General features: G+C 42.9%; 1 protein-coding gene across 1 annotated transcript; it reads right to left on the bottom strand.

Moving 5' to 3' along the window:
• Window positions 1-9,782: 9,782 nt before the first annotated feature.
• On the bottom strand, window positions 9,783-15,938 carry dmrt2a (doublesex and mab-3 related transcription factor 2a). The gene is made up of 4 exons (XM_029763903.1): window positions 15,521-15,938; window positions 14,851-15,304; window positions 14,196-14,298; window positions 9,783-11,573 (listed from the first exon to the last, which is right to left on the bottom strand). The coding sequence occupies exons 2-4, from the start codon at window positions 15,211-15,213 to the stop codon at window positions 10,339-10,341; spliced, it is 1,701 nt and encodes a 566-aa protein (XP_029619763.1). The 5' UTR covers window positions 15,214-15,304; window positions 15,521-15,938; the 3' UTR covers window positions 9,783-10,338.
• Window positions 15,939-18,258: the final 2,320 nt, after the last annotated feature.

Here is an 18,258-nt window from a genome sequence, read left to right as displayed (position 1 = left end):
ACGGCTTCTAAACTGGCAGTGACTACAGGCCAAAACCGACCAAAAGGACATGGCAAAATACTCAACTATTTAATAAGGGTAAAGACTTGCTGAGACTCCAATCTGTCCCCTATACAATTTAAAGGGATGGGGAACTATAACCACATAGGAGTTCAATTGGTACAGCATTCTATATCATGAGTCTATTTCCAAAATACTGTACAGTGGGGGAAAAAATAATTTGATCCCCTGCTGATGTTCTACATTTGCCCACTGACAAAGAAATGATCAGTCTAATTTTAATGGTAGGTTTATTTGAACAGTGAGAGACAGAATAACAACAAAAAAATCCTGAAAAACGCATGTCAAAAATGTTATAAAATGATTTGCATTTTAATGAGGGAAATAAGTATTTGACCCCTCCGCAAAACATGACTTAGTACTTGGTGGCAAAACCCTTGTTGGCAATCACAGAGGTCAGATGTTTCTTGTCGTTGGCCACCAGGTTTGCACACATCTCAGGAGGGATTTTGTCCCACTCCTCTTTGCAGATCTTCTCCAAGTCATTAGGGTTTCAAGGCTGACGTTTGGCAACTCGAACCTTCAGCTCCCTCCACAGATTTTTTATGGGATTAAGGTCTGGAGACTGGCTAGGCCACTCCAGGACCTTAATGTGCTTCTTCTTGAGCCACTCCTTTGTTGCCTTGGCCATGTGTTTTGGGTCATTGTCATGCTGGAATACCCATCCATGACCCATTTTCAATGCCCTGGCTGAGGGAAGGAGGTTCTCACCCAAGATTTGACGGTACATAGCCCCGTCCCTTTGATGCGGTGAAATTGTCCTGTCCCCTTAGCAGAAAAACACCCCCAAAGCATAATGTTTCCACCTCCATATTTGACGGTGGGGATGGTGTTCTTGGGGTCATAGGCAGCATTCCTCCTCCTCCAAACACGGAGAGTTGAGTTGATGCCAAAGAGCTCCATTTTGGTCTCATCTGACCACAACACTTTCACCCAGTTGTCCTCTGAATCATTCAGATGTTCATTGGCAAACTTCAGACGGGCATGTATATGTTCTTTCTTGAGCAGGGGGACTTTGTGGACGCTGCAGGATTTCAGTCCTTCACGGCGAAGTGTGTTACCAATTGTTTTCTTGGTGACTATGGTCCCAGCTGCCTTGAGATCATTGACAAGATCCTCCCGTGTAGTTCTGGGCTGATTCCTCACCGTTCTCATGATCATTGCAACCCCACGAGGTGAGATCTTGCATGGAGCCCCAGGCCGAGGGAGATTGACAGTTCTTTTGTGTTTCTTCCATTTGCGAATAATCACACCAACTGTTGTCACCTTCTCACCAAGCTGCTTGGTGATGGTCTTGTAGCCCCTTCCAGCCTTGTGTAGGTCTACAATCTTGTCCCTGACATCTTTGGAGAGCTCTTTGGTCTTGGCTATGGTGATCCCCATTAGTTCCTGCCAAGGCAGCAGCTACTCTTCCTGGGATTTATTATGGATCCCCATTAGTTCCTGCCAAGGCAGCAGCTACTCTTCCTGGGATTTATTATGGATCCCCATTAGTTCCTGCCAAGGCAGCAGCTACTCTTCCTGGGGTCCAAACACATTAAAGCACTTACATTACATATAAAACAAAGTTAAAATAGTACATCATATAACATTATTACACCACTACATATCTACAATACAACATGTACAATACCATCACACAACAACATTACAATGTACATATGTGTAGAGTGCTAGCGTTTGTGTACGTATGCGTGTGTCTGTACCTGTGTGTGTCTCTTCACAGTCCCTGCTGTATCATAAGGTTTATTTTTACCTGTTTTTTAAATCTGATTCTACTGCTTGCGTCAGTTACCTGATGTGAAATAGAGTTCCATGTAGCCATGGCTCTATGTAGTACTGTGCTCCTCCCATAGGCTGTTCTGGACTTGGGGACTGTGAAGAGACCTCTGGTGGCATGTCTTGTGGGGTATGGATGGGGTATCCGAGCTGTGTGCTAATAGTTTAAACAAACAGCTCTTTACATTCAACTTGTCAACACAGGTGGTATACTTCTCAATGCCATTGGATTAATCCTGGAACATATTCCAGTCTGTGCTAACAGTCCTGTAGCGTAGCATCCATGTCATCTGACCACTTCCGTATTTTGCGAGTCACTGGTACTTCCTGCTTTTGTTTTTCTTGTAAGCAGGAATCAGGAGGATAGAATTATGGTCAGATATGCCAAATTGAAGGCAAGGGATAGCTTTTGACGCATCTCTGTGTGTGGAGTAAAGGTGTCCTAGAGTTTTTGTTCCTCTGGTTGCAAATGTGACATGCAGGTAGAAATTAGGCCTGCATTAAATTCCCCGGCCACTAGGAGCACCGCTTCTGGATGAGCATTTTCTTGTTTGCTTATGGCCTTATACAGCTCATTGAGTGCTGTCTTAGTGCCAGCATCAGTTTGTGGTGGTAAATGGACAGCTACGAAAAATATAGATGTACACTCTCTTGGTAGATAGTGTGGTCTACAGCTTATCTTGAGGTACTCGACCTCAGGCGAGCAATACCTCGACACTTCGTTAATATTAGACATCGCGCACCAGCTGTTACTTGATTGTAGTGGATGAGAGCTTTGACAAGAAGCCAGTGGAGTGTGCGGAGGAGGGTGGTGACATGGAGATCTTGGGAAGGTTGAACACAAGGTGGGTTGCAACGTTCTGGATAAGTTGCTGAGGTTTGATGGCACAAGTGGAGAGCCCAGCCTTCAGTAGTCCAGACGGGACAAGTGACAGGATTAGGACCAGCGCTGCTTCTTGTGTGAGATAAGTTGTCCCTCTATGGATGTTGTACAGCATGATCCTGCAGGAGCGGGTCAGTGCTTGGATGTTTGCAGAGAACAACAGAGTGCTGGTCACACCAAGGTTATTTGCACTCTGGGAGGGGGACACTGGAGTTGTCAACCTTAATGGATAGGTCTTGGAGCGGGCAGGCCTTCCCCGGGAGGCTGAAAACCTCTGTCTTATTGAAGTTGAGCTTGAGGTGGTGGGCCGACATCCAAGCTGAGACCAGGCACGCAGAAATGAATGTCACCACCTGGGTGTCAGAAGGGGGGAGGAAGGAGAAAAGTACTCATCAATTCGCACCGTCTCTTCCTCGTTTCGCCAGCAGATCCTACAAGGTCCTGCTGGACCCGTGACTGCTGCTATGGCAGAGGCTCACCCTCTCTCACTCCATCATTATAGATCTAGCTGTTCGTTTGGGTTGCACAATAATCTATGACTGCCATTGCCTGTTTTCGGCTGTCACTGTCTCCAGGCTCCTGCAGTGGAATGTCAGCATGACTTGTCTAGCTAAATGAAGGGTACATTTTTTTAAATGTAAGTACTGGGGTGCTCTCGACAGCTGTACTTCAAGAGCTTCAAGTTCCTTCGCATTCACATCAACAACAAACTGTTGTTGCTTGTAAGTGCTTGTAAGTAAGCATTTCACTGTAAGTTTCACACCTGTTGTATTCGGCGCATGTGACAAATAAAATTTGATTTGATTTACTGTCGGCTCTTCACCAGCAGGCTGTCCATCGCCTGATGCCTGCATCCTGTCTGCCCCAAACCCAGCGGCCCCGGATGGATCCCCAACACTGCCTTGCCTCTCTTCCTTTCTTCGGCTGTCGTCTCCCGTCCTCCAAAGACATGGTTACTATGTTTACCTTCAACACCCATTCGACACCCCGGTGGCAGCTCACGCCCTCTCTCTGTCAGTGACGACCTCTCTTCAATCCCTGTCCCGCTGGTCCCGTGATTGCCACCGCCGGAGCGTCTCACCTTCCGTCCTTAACAGCAATGAACTATCCCAGCCAGCTCAGCCAGTTACCAGCTGAGAATCTCTTCTGGATGAGTGAACCAACTGCCTCTGTTCAAATCGTCTGGGCTCGCCAAAGTCAAAGTCCGTTACCCGTCCTCATCTTCTACCTGCATCCCTTCTTATCATCTTAGCATGTCAGACATCACCATCCTCGGCAAAGATACCTTTATATTCACCATCACATAGTACACCGATCAGTTTGGCAGAACCAAACCAGTCTACCTATTACGGCTACCATCTACCCTCAGTCTTCATGAACCACTCACCTACTTCCTACAGCTCAGACAATCTCAACACGCCTCTCCATCCGATTCCCTATTTGCCAAGCCTATCATTCCTACATTCTCTGACATCAACAGCCCACAACATGCTCTGACGTCAACAACCCACAACATGCTCTGACATCAACAACCCACAACATGCTCTGACATCAACAGCCCACGACATGCTCTGACATCAACAGCCCACGAGATGCTCTGACATCAACAACCCACAACATGCTCTGACGTCAACAGCCCACAACATGCTCTGACATCAACAGCCCACGAGATGCTCTGACATCAACAGCCCACGACATGCTCTGACATCAACAGCCCGCAACATGCTCTGACATCAACAGCCCACGACATGCTCTGACATCAACAGCCCACGACATGCTCTGACATCAACAGCCCACAACATGCTCTGACATCAACAGCCCACAACATGCTCTGACATCAACAGCCCACGACATGCTCTGACATCAACAGCCCACGACATGCTCTGACATCAACAGCCCACGACATGCTCTGACATCAACAGCCCACGACATGCTCTGACATCAACAGCCCACGAGATGCTCTGACATCAACAGCCCACGACATGCTCTGACATCAACAGCCCACGACATGCTCTGACATCAACAGCCCACGACATGCTCTGACATCAACAGCCCACGACATGCTCATCTTTCAGAACTCAAGCACAGTCTTCCAGTCCCTGCCTCATTTCACGGAACCCATCTACCTCACGCATCAAATCCTACCCAACCAGCCAAAAGAGGTTTGGATACCCAGCTGAGCCTGGTTCATCTCAAGGTTTTCTTTCTTCAACAGAGTGTTTCCTTTCTACCATCGCTTCTACCTGCTCTCCTGGGATCTAAGTTTGGCTCACTCCTTGGGCATCTCGTCCATACGCCTGTACGACCTCAACTATACCACATACCATTCTGCACCTGCAGTCCAGAACAGCTGACTTCCTCTCCAGACTAAGTTGGAGGTTTGTTTTTGGGGATTGTCATCACTACCATGGCTTGACAACAATATCTACCTGAGGCTCCAAGCCAAACTCTACAGACTCCACCCCCTGGATCCTTCATCTGCAGCACTCTGCTTCATCCAGTCAATTCTCATTCCCTCCTGGATCCTTCATCTGCATCCCTCTGCTTCATCCAGTCCATTCTCATACCCTCCTGGATCCTTCATCTGCATCTCTCTGCTTCATCCAGTCCATTCTCATTCCCTCCTGGATCCTTCATCTGCATCCCCCTGCTTCTTTCCAGTCCATTCTCATTCCCTCCTGGATCCTTCATCTGCATCCCCCTGCTTCATCCAGTCCATTCTCATTCCCTCCTGGATCCTTCATCTGCATCCCCCTGCTTCATCCAGTCCATTCTCATACCCTCCTGGATCCTTCATCTGCATCCCTCTGCTTCATCCAGTCCATTCTCATTCCCTCCTGGATCCTTCATCTGCATCCCTCTGCTTCATCCAGTCCATTCTCATTCCCTCCTGGATCCTTCATCTGCAGCCCTCTGCTATATCCAGTCCATTCTCATTCCCTCCTGGATCCTTCATCTGCAGCACTCTGCTATATCCAGTCCATTCTCTTTCCCTCCTGGATCCTCATTCTCACATATATTCCATTTCCTCAAGGAATTTTCAAAACCAATTTCAATGTCTGTTCCTTAAACTCGTGAAATGTTGCTAAGAATTAACTAAAATATACGAGATAAGACCAGACTTGAGTGCAACACTAGTTGCCTTGAATGCAACTTCCTAGCATCTCAACAAGCACCAGCTGCTTTAACTAGTCGCATTGAACGCAACTCCTCAACAAGCATCATCTGCAACTCATTGGTAATCAGCCTCCACACCTGTCCTCACTCTCCTTAAATCACCGCTGCCACCCTACTTAAACCTGACCAAACTAACATTCCTCCTTTTGTTCTGCAGTGCATGTGGCGTTGCACGACACTGTGTGTTAGTAGCCTTACCAAGTTGCATCCCTCTTCTTCACCTTCCATCTGGCATCTCTTACACAGCATCCTAGTGTGTGAATGTAAGTCAGAATATATTCAATGATAAGAAGTAGAAGCTCAGTATTGAGAAGTCAGAATAAAAACAGAACTTGACCATTCTTGACTAGTTGGCTCTGGAAGGTCATGAATCTTTACACATGCTAATAGCCTCTAACGCCTTGTCTATTTATTTTATTTTATTTTATTTAACTAGGCAAGTCAGTTAAGAACAAATTCTTATTTACAATGACGGCCTACCCGACCAAACCCGGATTGCTCTGGGCCAATTGTGCGCTGCCCTATGAGACTCCCAATCACGGTCGGATGTGATACAGCCTGGATTGTACTGATATCACGCCCCAGTTCAGTTCAGCATGAATTCTACTCTAAACATTTATTTAGTAGGCCTATAACCTAGTTCATACATTAATTAATCGTCTTAATGAGAATGATAGACTATAAAGTTAATGGAGACTACATTCATACAATCATCAGTTAAATCAAACTTCAATTCAACCTTTTTTTTAAATGTATTTTTTATTTAACCTTTTTAACTAGGCAAGTCATTTGAAGTGCATTTAAAATTGCAACATACTTAAAACAATAAAATGAAAAAACAAGCACGGCAATAAAAGAGATCAAATGTTATCAAAGAACATAAAACACAAAGGTGTCATTGATTACCGGCCAAGCTAAAGGTGTCTTTGATTACCGGCCAAGCTAAAGGTGTCTTTGATTACCGGCCAAGCTAAAGGTGTCTTTGATTACCGGCCAAGCTAAAGGTGTCATTGATTACCGGCCAAGCTAAAGGTGTCATTGATTACCGGCCAAGCTAAAGGCGTCTTTGATTACCGGCCAAGCTAAAGGTGTCATTGATTACCGGCCAAGCTAAAGGCGTCATTGATTACCGGCCAAGCTAAAGGTGTCATTGATTACCGGCCAAGCTAACAGTGTCATTGGCTAAAGGCCAAGCTAACAGTGTCATTGGCTAAAGGCCAAGCTAACAGTGTCATTGGCTAAAGGCCAAGCTAACAGTGTCATTGATTACCGGCCAAGCTAACAGTGTCATTGGCTAAAGGCCAAGCTAACAGTGTCATTGACTAAAGGCCAAGCTAACAGTGTCATTGGCTAAAGGCCAAGCTAACAGTGTCATTGATTACCGGCCAAGCTAACAGTGTCATTGGCTAAAGGCCAAGCTAACAGTGTCATTGGCTAAAGGCCAAGCTAACAGTGTCATTGACTAAAGGCCAAGCTAACAGTGTCATTGGCTAAAGGCCAAGCTAACAGTGTCATTGATTACCGGCCAAGCTAACAGTGTCATTGGCTAAAGGCCAAGCTAACAGTGACATTGATTAAAGGCCAAGCTAACAGTGTCATTGGCTAAAGGCCAAGCTAACAGTGTCATTGATTAAAGGCCAAGCTAACAGTGTCATTGGCTAAAGGCCAAGCTAACGGTGTCATTGGCTAAAGGCCAAGCTAACAGTGTCATTGGCTAAAGGCCAAGCTCTAAATGCTGGTTCACAATATAATGTTTCATATAAAATATTATAATAAAAAGAACTATACACTTCACAAAATAAACACAAACAATGACATCATCAAACATTTTCACTGAATAAAAATATAAACGCAACATGCAATACTTTCAAAGATTTTACTGAGTTACAGTTCATCAACAAAAATCAGTCAACTGAAATTAATGAATTAGGCCCTAATCTATGGATTTCACATGACTGGGAATACAGATATTCATCTGTTGGTCACAGATACCTTTAAAAAAAGTAGGGGCGTGGATCAGAAAACCAATCAGTATCTGGTGTGACCACCATTTGTCTCATGCAGCGCGACACATCTCCTTCACATAGAGTTGATTTGTGTTCTGTGGAATATTGTCCCACTCCTCTTCAATGGCTGTGAGAAGTAGCTGGATATTGGCGGGAACATGCTGTCACACACGTCAAACCAGAGCATCCCAAACATGCTCAATGGGTGACATGTCTGGTGAGTATGCAGGCCATGGAAGAACTGGGACATTTTCAGCTTCCTGGAATTGTGTACAGATCCTTGCAACACGGGGCTGTGCATCTCATGCTGAAACATGAGGTGATGGTAGTGGATGAATGGCACGACAATGGGCCTCAGGATCTCATCACAGTATCTCTGTGATTTCAAATTGCCATCACCAAAATGCAATTGTGTTCGTTGCCCATAGCTTATGTCTACCCATACCATAACCCCACCGCCACCCTGGGAAACTCTTTTCACAACGTTGACATCAGCAAACCGCTCACTCACATGACGTCATACACGCTGTCTGCCATCTACCAGGTACAGTTGAAACCGGGATTCATCCGTGAAGAGCACACTTCTTCAGCGTGCCAGTGGTCATCAAAAGTGAGTATTTGCCCACTGAAGTCGGTGACGACGCCGAACTGCCGTCAGGTAAAGACCCTGGTGAGGACGACGAGCATGCAGATGAGCTTCCCTGAGATGGTTTCTGACAGTTTATACAGAAATTCTTGGATTGTGGAAACCCACAGTTTCATCAGCTATCCGGGTGGCTGGTCTGGATGTGGAGGTCCTGGGATGGCGTGGTTACACGTGGTCTCCGGTTGTGAGACCGGTTGAACGTAAACCCTAATTCTCTAAAACGATGTTGAGAGGCGGCTTATGGTAGAGGAATTAACATTACATTCTCTGGCGACAGCTCTGGTGGATATTCCTGCTGTCAGCATGCCAATTACACGCAGTAGTTTTCTGTTCATATAGAAAACCTCCTCATAGTAGACCAGTAGTTTTCTGTTCATATAGAAAACCTCCTTATAGTAGACCAGTAATTTTCTGTTCATATAGAAAACCTCCTCATAGTAGACCAGTAATTTTCTGTTCATATAGAAAACCTCCTCATAGTAGACCAGTAGTTTTCTGTTCATATAGAAAACCTCCTCATAGTAGACCAGTAATTTTCTGTTCATATAGAAAACCTCCTCATAGTAGACCAGTAGTTTTCTGTTCATATAGAAAACCTCCTCATAGTAGACCAGTAATTTTCTGTACATATAGAAAACCTCCTCATAGTAGACCAGTAATTTTCTGTTCATATAGAAAACCTCCTCATAGTAGACCAGTAGTTTTCTGTTCATATAGAAAACCTCATCGTATTCATATATTATTTTACGTTCAGCTCTTGTGACTGTTCACACTTTAAGGCCATAACAATTATTTTTTTTAAATCATAAGACATACATCATTTAATGTAACAATAGTGTTAATAAATCAAATTAGTGTTAAGTGGCGGCGTTCGGCGGTCGACGTCACCGGCCTTCTAGCCAGCGCTGATCCACTTTTCATTTTCCATTTGTTTTGTCTTTTTTTTACACACCTGGTTTCAATTCCCCAATTACATGTTCATTATTTAACCCTCTGTTTTCCCCCATGGTTTTTGTGCGTGAATATTTGATGTATGTTCGGTCCGTTATTGTGGGCTCGGTATTACGACATGTTATTGGAATATTTGAGTAAAGTTACTTGTGTTACTCTGCTGTCGTGCACCTGACTCCTCTGCACCAGCTACACCCAGACCACTACAACAGGGTTAAATTAAATCAAATGTAATGTTACCACACTATATAATAACAAACCAAACCTGATACAACAGGGGTTGACTCTTTATAAAGTTTATTGACATTACATGGCAACATTTAAAGTGATACATTTAAATACTCTACACCATAAAGAGATTTACATTTATGCTGGTATAAAATATAACATCCATATAAACACGTCCATTACTGGTTGAAGTGTTTCTGTACTGAGAGTTATTACAACAGCAAGCACAGTGTCAGACACAAGCATCTAATTGTGTGTGTGTGTGTGTGTGTGTGTGTGTGTGTGTGTGTGTGTGTGTGTGTGTGTGTGTGTGTGTGTGCGTGTGTGTGCGTGTGTGTGCGTGTGTGTGCGTGTGTGTGCGTGTGTGTGCGTGTGTGTGTGTGTGTGTGTGTGTGTGCCCGCCTATGTGAGAAACGGATTGTCCACAGGGTAGTTCGGCAAATGGTTGGTCCATCTGTAGACGAGTGGGCCAGTCTAAATTCAGGGTTTGTGCAAAATAGTAATTATTTAGCCAATAACGGAGACCTCAAAGCAGAAAAATGGGCCAAGGTATCACAAATTGCCAGGTAGGTTTTTGGTCCCTGTTCATCAGATAGACATGACTGTTATTACTGTGAAGCCCTGTTCATAGCAGGTGACGGTCTCTTCAGAATGGCCTCGACAGAGAAGGACAGGGACTCGCTGGACACCACCTTGGTCCCAGCTGACGTAGTCAGCAACTCCTTGCTGTATCTATCAGAATCTTTGAAACTGTAGAAGTCCTTAGAAGGTCCTTCACGGTACTTTCTGGCTGCTTCCTCCAGCAGTTCTTTACAGTAGGGGCCCCGGAGCTCGACCCCTGTCCCAGCTCTCTCCCCAGCCCCAGCTCCTACCTCAGCCCCGGCCCTCTCTCGCTCTCCAGCCCCGTCCCTAGCCTTCTCACTCAGTGTCTGCTGGATGAGTGAATGAAAGGAGTTGAGCTTCATGGATAGTGTGTGTTTGGCACTGTCCTTGCTCAGCTTGTTCACGACATGTTCGTGGCTAGGGGGGTAAGGGTGAGGCTGGGAGTGAGGTTGGAGGTGAGGTGTGCTAGGGGGGATGGCCTGTCCGAAGCCTCTCTTTGGCGGAGAGAAGGCTGATCGTTTGCAGTGCCCCCCCTGGGTGAGAGGGGCCTGGGACTGTGCGGGGCCATCCTGCAGCTGGGGTTCAGAACCCTCGGGGAGGCCCGCCGCAAATCTCGAACCCTTCAGCTTGGTGGCCGAGGTGGGGCTGGCGGTTGCCATGGCGTCGAGGTCGGACGGCAGGCTCTCTGCGGCGGCGGCCATCATTCTGGGCTCCCAGGCCGCACCTGGCTTCATGTTCTGGACGGCCGTGGCGTTGAGCAGGCACTGCTGGTACAGAAGGGAGGGGCCCCGCGGCCACACCATGAACCCCCGCGAAGAGGTCAGCGGAGAGGTCAGAGGGTACTGGCGGTAGGTGGTCGCCACGGAGACATTGGAGGAGATGAGCTCCATGTTGCCGGGGCCGGCGGAGTACTGCAGGGAGAGGTCCACACAGCTGGGCGACAGGAAGTGACAGAGGTCCTTGTTGTTGTGGTGAGGCTCCTCCGGGGCGGAGGCTGAGTAGGCCGTCTTGTAGGACTTGTACTCCGCAGCATGGCGGACCAGACTGTTGGGGAAGAGCAGAGAGGCTGTAGCAGCCTGGGAGGGTTCTAGCAGCTCTCTCTCCTTGTACTCTCTCTCCAGCATGACACTCTCCAGCTCTTTGTCAGCAAACGCTCTCCTCTTCCTCATCCTGTCGCTGAGGGGGGGTGGGAGAGGGGGGCTGGCCCCCATGTACGGGTCACCCTGCACCGGACGGTACCCTGAGAGGAGACAGGACAGGGGAGGAGGTTAGACAACATAGAGATACTATATCATACTAATATAATACTATATAATACGAATATAATACCATATAATACTAATATAATACTATATCATACTAATATAATACTATATAATACGAATATAATACTATATAATACTAATATAATACTATATCATACTAATATAATACTATATAATACGAATATAATACTAAATAATATGGTATTCTATTTAATTCTGGACTAGACTTGATGTTTTGGTTCAGTTATGAAGTAACTAGTGAAGTATACTTGATGTGTTAATTGCAGTGAATTAAATGATATCAAGGTTACATTCTGGAGTTAGGGATATTGATCATCAAGGTTTATCAATAGTTTAGACATTTAACAAATGTCCTTTCATACGTCTGGCTCTCGGTTGACCTACATTACTATACTAGTAAGTATTCATTTAGCTCTTAGACTAAAATGTTTTCTTTTTTTATCTACAATTGTATTGTGCCCACTAAGTTTTATTTGAAACCTAGAAAATAAGGATATCATAACAGGTCTGTGCTTACGGAAGTTAAACTGTCCACAGAGCAATGAGGAGGAAGCTTAATTGAAACGGAAAGGGACAGAAATCCAAGAAACACTACAAGAAAGAAAGAGAAGAGAAAGATGAAGGAAAATCATTATAACAGAGATTATCATTATGTATTAATGGAGGAGAGGAGATGATAGAGTGATAGAGATGATCATTATGTATTAATGGAGGAGAGGAGATGATAGAGTGATAGAGATGATCATTATGTATTAATGGAGGAGAGGAGATGATAGAGTGATAGAGATGATCATTATGTATTAATGGAGGAGAGGAGATGATAGAGTGATAGAGATGATCATTATGTATTAATGGAGGAGAGGAGATGATAGAGTGATAGAGATGATCATTATGTATTAATGGAGGAGAGGAGATGATAGAGTGATAGAGATGATCATTATGTATTAATGGAGGAGAGGAGATGATAGAGTGATAGAGATGATCATTATGTATTAATGGAGGAGAGGAGATGATAGAGTGATAGAGATGATCATTATGTATTAATGGAGGAGAGGAGATGATAGAGTGATAGAGATGATCATTATGTATTAATGGAGGAGAGGAGATGATAGAGTGATAGAGATGATCATTATGTATTAATGGAGGAGAGGAGGTGATAAATAGGCTACAACACCAGTTGATTCAGTAACACCATTACCAGTAAACAGGACAGACTGCCTTAACAATACAATAGAATAGAATACAATAGAATAGAACTGCCTTACCTAACAATAGAATAGAATAGACTATAATATAATAGAACCGCCTTACCTAACAATAGAATAGAATAGAATAGAATAGAACTGCCTTACCTAACAATAGAATAGAATAGAATAGAATATAATAGAACTGCCTTACCTAACAATAGAATAGAATAGAACTGCCTTACCTAACAATAGAATAGAATAGAATAGAACTGCCTTACCTAACAATAGAATAGAATAGAACTGCCTTACCTAACAATAGAATAGAATAGACTATAAGATAATAGAACTGCCTTACCTAACAATAGAATAGAATAGACTATAATAGAACCGCCTTACCTAACAATAGAATAGAATACAATAGAATAGAACTGCCTTACCTAACAATAGAATAGAATAGACTATAATATAATAGAACCGCCTTACCTAACAATAGAATAGAATAGAATAGAATAGAACTGCCTTACCTAACAATAGAATAGAATAGAATAGAATATAATAGAACTGCCTTACCTAACAATAGAATAGAATAGAACTGCCTTACCTAACAATAGAATAGAATAGAATAGAACTGCCTTACCTAACAATAGAATAGAATAGAACTGCCTTACCTAACAATAGAATAGAATAGACTATAAGATAATAGAACTGCCTTACCTAACAATAGAATAGAATAGACTATAATAGAACCGCCTTACCTAACAATAGAATAGAATAGACTATAAGATAATAGAACTGCCTTACCTAACAATAGAATAGAATAGACTATAAGATAATAGAACTGCCTTACCTAACAATAGAATAGAATAGACTATAATAGAACCGCCTTACCTAACAATAGAATAGAATAGACTATAAGATAATAGAACTGCCTTACCTAACAATAGAATAGAATAGACTATAAGATAATAGAACTGCCTTACCTAACAATAGAATAGAATAGACTATAAGATAATAGAACTGCCTTACCTAACAATAGAATAGAATAGACTATAAGATAATAGAACTGCCTTACCTAACAATAGAATAGAATAGACTATAAGATAATAGAACTGCCTTACCTAACAATAGAATAGAATAGACTATAAGATAATAGAACTGCCTTACCTAACAATAGAATAGAATAGACTATAAGATAATAGAACTGCCTTACCTAACAATAGAATAGAATAGACTATAAGATAATAGAACTGCCTTACCTAACAATAGAATAGAATAGACTATAAGATAATAGAACTGCCTTACCTAACAATAGAATAGAATAGACTATAATAGAATAGAACTGCCTTACCTAACAATAGAATAGACTATAATATAATAGAACCGCCTTACCTTCCAGAATGCTCTTAGCCAGCATGGTTGATGGTCTGATGTGTCTCTGGTAAAGAGCTCTTCTCTCTGCTGGAATCTGCTTCCCAGAAATTCCCTTTTTATCCTGATAAAATTACAGAACAAATTAATTAAATCGAATCATTATTTCAGAGGCCATATTATGGTGTTTTCAAATTATTACTTAATACCAGTCCCGTTTTTTTTTTAAAGTAATACCAAGATGTATTTTCATGTACTTATAATTAGTGATGTGAATTTACGATTTAAATGATGGTAAGGTTTCCTGTAAATCCATTCTGAGTTTAACATCGCCACAGGTTACTTTGATTGGTGTGAAAATAAATAAACTAAACTTTATAAACTAAAACTAAACTTGATCATTAAAAAATTGTAATTATTACAATGTGCTACTTCTCTCAAAACGTATCATTTCAATGCCAAACAGACAAACTAAGGAACATGTCAACATTTGTCTGGTTGAAGAAAAAAATAAAAATAATTACAATGAAGAAAATCGAGATCTACAGTACTGCCAACATTGTTACCCCCCAAAATCCTGGTGAAACTAAGAAGTTTTACACCCTCTCGAATAATCGAAAACACACACACACCTTATAATAGTAATGTACACGACTTTAGAAAGGTCCACACACACCTCTGTAGCTTGTTGTCTCCGTAGTGCCACTTGAGCCGCCATGACGCGCTGTCTCTCCACCACCAGAAGACAGTTGGCACACTGGCAGTCCCTCCAGCGGCAGAACCGCTTATGCCCCTTCAGACACGACACCACGCCGTGGTTCCTGCAGCGGGCACACTTCGGCGTCCGGCTCAGCTTCCTCGGTTCGCAGTTCCCGGGGCTGGTGGTCCCCGGCGGCTTGTCATCTCCCTTGGCCCCCGGCTCGTCGTACCCTGCACCGGGAAGAGAGGAGCTGTAGTCCGAACGGTCCTGGTCGTCGCTCTCGGTCTCCAGACTTTCCACGTCGATCTCAAACTCGGGACCGGAGATATCCTTCATCATATCTGCCGCCTGTCTCCCGGTGCCTCGTACCTAATGCACTCTTTCCAAGTTATGGCTCAAGCGACGGTTGCCTCACTGCAGTCAGTACAATCTGAAATGAAAATAATGATCCCATTTTATCTGTCATTATATCCTTGCGGGCCAACCTCTAAAAGTCCTATGGAAAAAAAATGTTTCAAATTTGCCAGTGTCGTCATAGATGCTAGTTTAATAAATGACCAATAAACATATAAATGAGAAATATACGTGTATTCCCTCCAATCTATGACGTGTCGAAAACGAGTTACATAAATGAGTAAAGCCTTACCTCAATGCAGGCTCCTCCAGAACAGATGTAAACGGTCTTGCAGCATCCATCCACTCCTCATTGCAGTTTGTCTCTAGTCAGTGAGCTCTGAACTGGGGAACAGCACTGACAGACACAGCTGCTTAATTATTCTTCAATACAGAGACGTCCTGACCCGGTCTGTCACGGTTCTCTCCGAGGCTCGAGCCAGAACGCCAGCCCTATTTGGGTGCGCGCGGATTTAAACGTGATTGGCTCGTTTTCAACCACCGAACCGATTGGCTGTTCCGGGACGTTTTCTTTCTCAATGGAAACGTTTGTAACGGAGTGCAGTTACAATCTAAACAGAACGAGGAAACGATTATTCAACATATTGAGATTTAGGTGGCCTCATGATGTAATGATGGCCTATACTATAGTCTAGGACTAATTCTATGGTAAGAACCACCATGAACTGATACACCGGGAAGAACTTTTGCCTGACAGAAAATACAACTTGTATACATTTAAGTCATTTAGCAGACGCTCTTATCCAGAGCGACTTACAGTAGTGAATGCATACATTTCATCTCATGCATTTTAATTTTTTTGTACTGGCCCTCCGTGGGAATCGAACCCACAACCCTGGCGTTGCACACACACCATGCTCTACCAACTGAGCCACAGGGAAGGCCATAGATGTCGGTTTCGTTTGCCTTTTGATGAACTAGTATTGTTGTTTTGGGAAGAAATCCCAATTAGGCCCTATTCAATTCTAAATTAGTCAATAGCATTTAGGCTTTCATATAATAATAGGCCAATGGTATTTTTAGATGTTGGGCTTTTAGTTGGTTATCGCATGTTGTTCGATGTTTTGTTTATGTTATATATTTGTTTAGGCCTCTAATAATGCTAATCAAATTTGCAGGTAAAGACAAAAAAATGGCTTTTCATTTCTATTCAAATTTAGATAACAACATATTGAGAATTTCAAGGTGGCTTTGAAGATCTAGTTAGTATTAAAATATTACTCAAAATAATACTCAATAATATTATAATCAGCTGCAACATACGACTAAACTATCCCAGAGGCTGCATTTTGTACAAGGATAGAATGTACTTTTTGTCATGCAGTAGGCCGAATTAGGCCTTCATGCAGCCTCTTTATTTTAGATGATAAAATCTTGGTTTCTCATATAATGTTATTACATTCTTATAGGCCTAACATGCTTTTATTAAAGCACCGACAGGCCTACTATAGCTGCTATTGACGTGCCTATAGACTGGGAAGTTAGCCGGTAGCCTAGTTGGTTGTTACATTACCTAATCACCTCCCAGTCAGGGTGAGCAGCTGGAGTTAGTGAGACAAAGTGACACAGTACAGATTGGGCTGATTACAAAGTTGACACAACAAACGCCTCTGTGAAAACACATTGTCAGCATGCGGGACTAGATAATACAAAACTCAACTCTCACTGCCTGCCTGTCTGCCTGCCCGACCGACAGACCGACAGACTGACAGACCGGGGAGTTAGTTATGATACACATACTGCGACATGAAAAGAAATCTCCAGAATGTCAGCTATAGATCAACAGACTGGTGTTTCAATAAGTGCGATGTAAATGTGACATCCTAGGAATGTAGAGGTTATCCCTCTTGACAACCAATAGGTTAGGGAGCCGTGCCGCGTAAAGTGACACCGGACAATAAGAACAATGTTGACCGGACCAAAAGAGTTTTCTGTTTGTCTTAACCACGGGAGAGAAGACTCATTCTGAGATCGATTTTACGTGTGTTTCAGACGCTTCATTTGTAGACCAAAACATTTGACTAATTGCGATTTTATTTTGAGGGACCATTGATGTTGAAGCCGTTTCCTTCACTTTGGTGCCGCCATGAATACAAAAAGTAAAGGAAACAAACATGTGCCCACTGAACAAGACAGTTAACCCACTGTTCCCCGGTAGGCCGGCAGTTAACCCACTGTTCCCCGGTATGCCGACAGTTAACCCACTGTTCCTAGGCCGTCATTGTAAATAAGAATTGGTTCTTAACTGACTTGCCTGGTTAAATAAAGGTTAAATAAAAAATAAAACAAATAAAATGTTGAGTCGCTCCTTAAAATAGGGAGTTGTTCAAATACTTGGCAGCTTTTCAGAACATGTTGAGTCGGTCGTTAAAATAGGGGGTTATTTAAATACATGGCAGCTTTCAGAACATGTTGAGTTGGTCCACAGAAGGACTACGGCCATGTGCAAGACACGTTTCTTTTATCAATCTTTTCCACAATGAGGTTCCTTTGAAAAATATTAGATGATACACAACCTATCCAGGAATATAAGGAATTGCATTATATAAGTCTATTCCTTTTTGTGCGTTGCCTAAAATGTTGCAAAAATAATTGAACAACAAAAAACATGATGAAATAGTCTGTACCAGCTGGATGATACTAAATACATTTTTTCATAAAGATGAAATTGTTCTCTGGATATTAGCAGTTGTCTTAGGTTATAGGCTATACTACGATAAAACACAATCACACTTTACTACACTACAATAAAACACAATCACACTTTACTACACTACGATAAAACACAATCACACTTTACTACACTACGATAAAACACAATCACACTTTACTACACTACGATAAAACACAATCACACTTTTAGGCTTATGTATAATAAATGATCTGATTCATTAAAACTGTGCAAATTTGCTTGAATAATTTATCTGAAAGAGCTGATGGGAAATATTCGTTTGCCATTATTTTGTTTTT

This window comes from Salmo trutta, chromosome 9, assembly GCF_901001165.1.
Source record: "Salmo trutta chromosome 9, fSalTru1.1, whole genome shotgun sequence".
NCBI classification, from domain to species: Eukaryota; Metazoa; Chordata; class Actinopteri; order Salmoniformes; family Salmonidae; genus Salmo; species Salmo trutta.
Note: the sequence above shows the minus strand (reverse complement) of the source record. Positions and strands in the feature narration are given on the sequence as shown.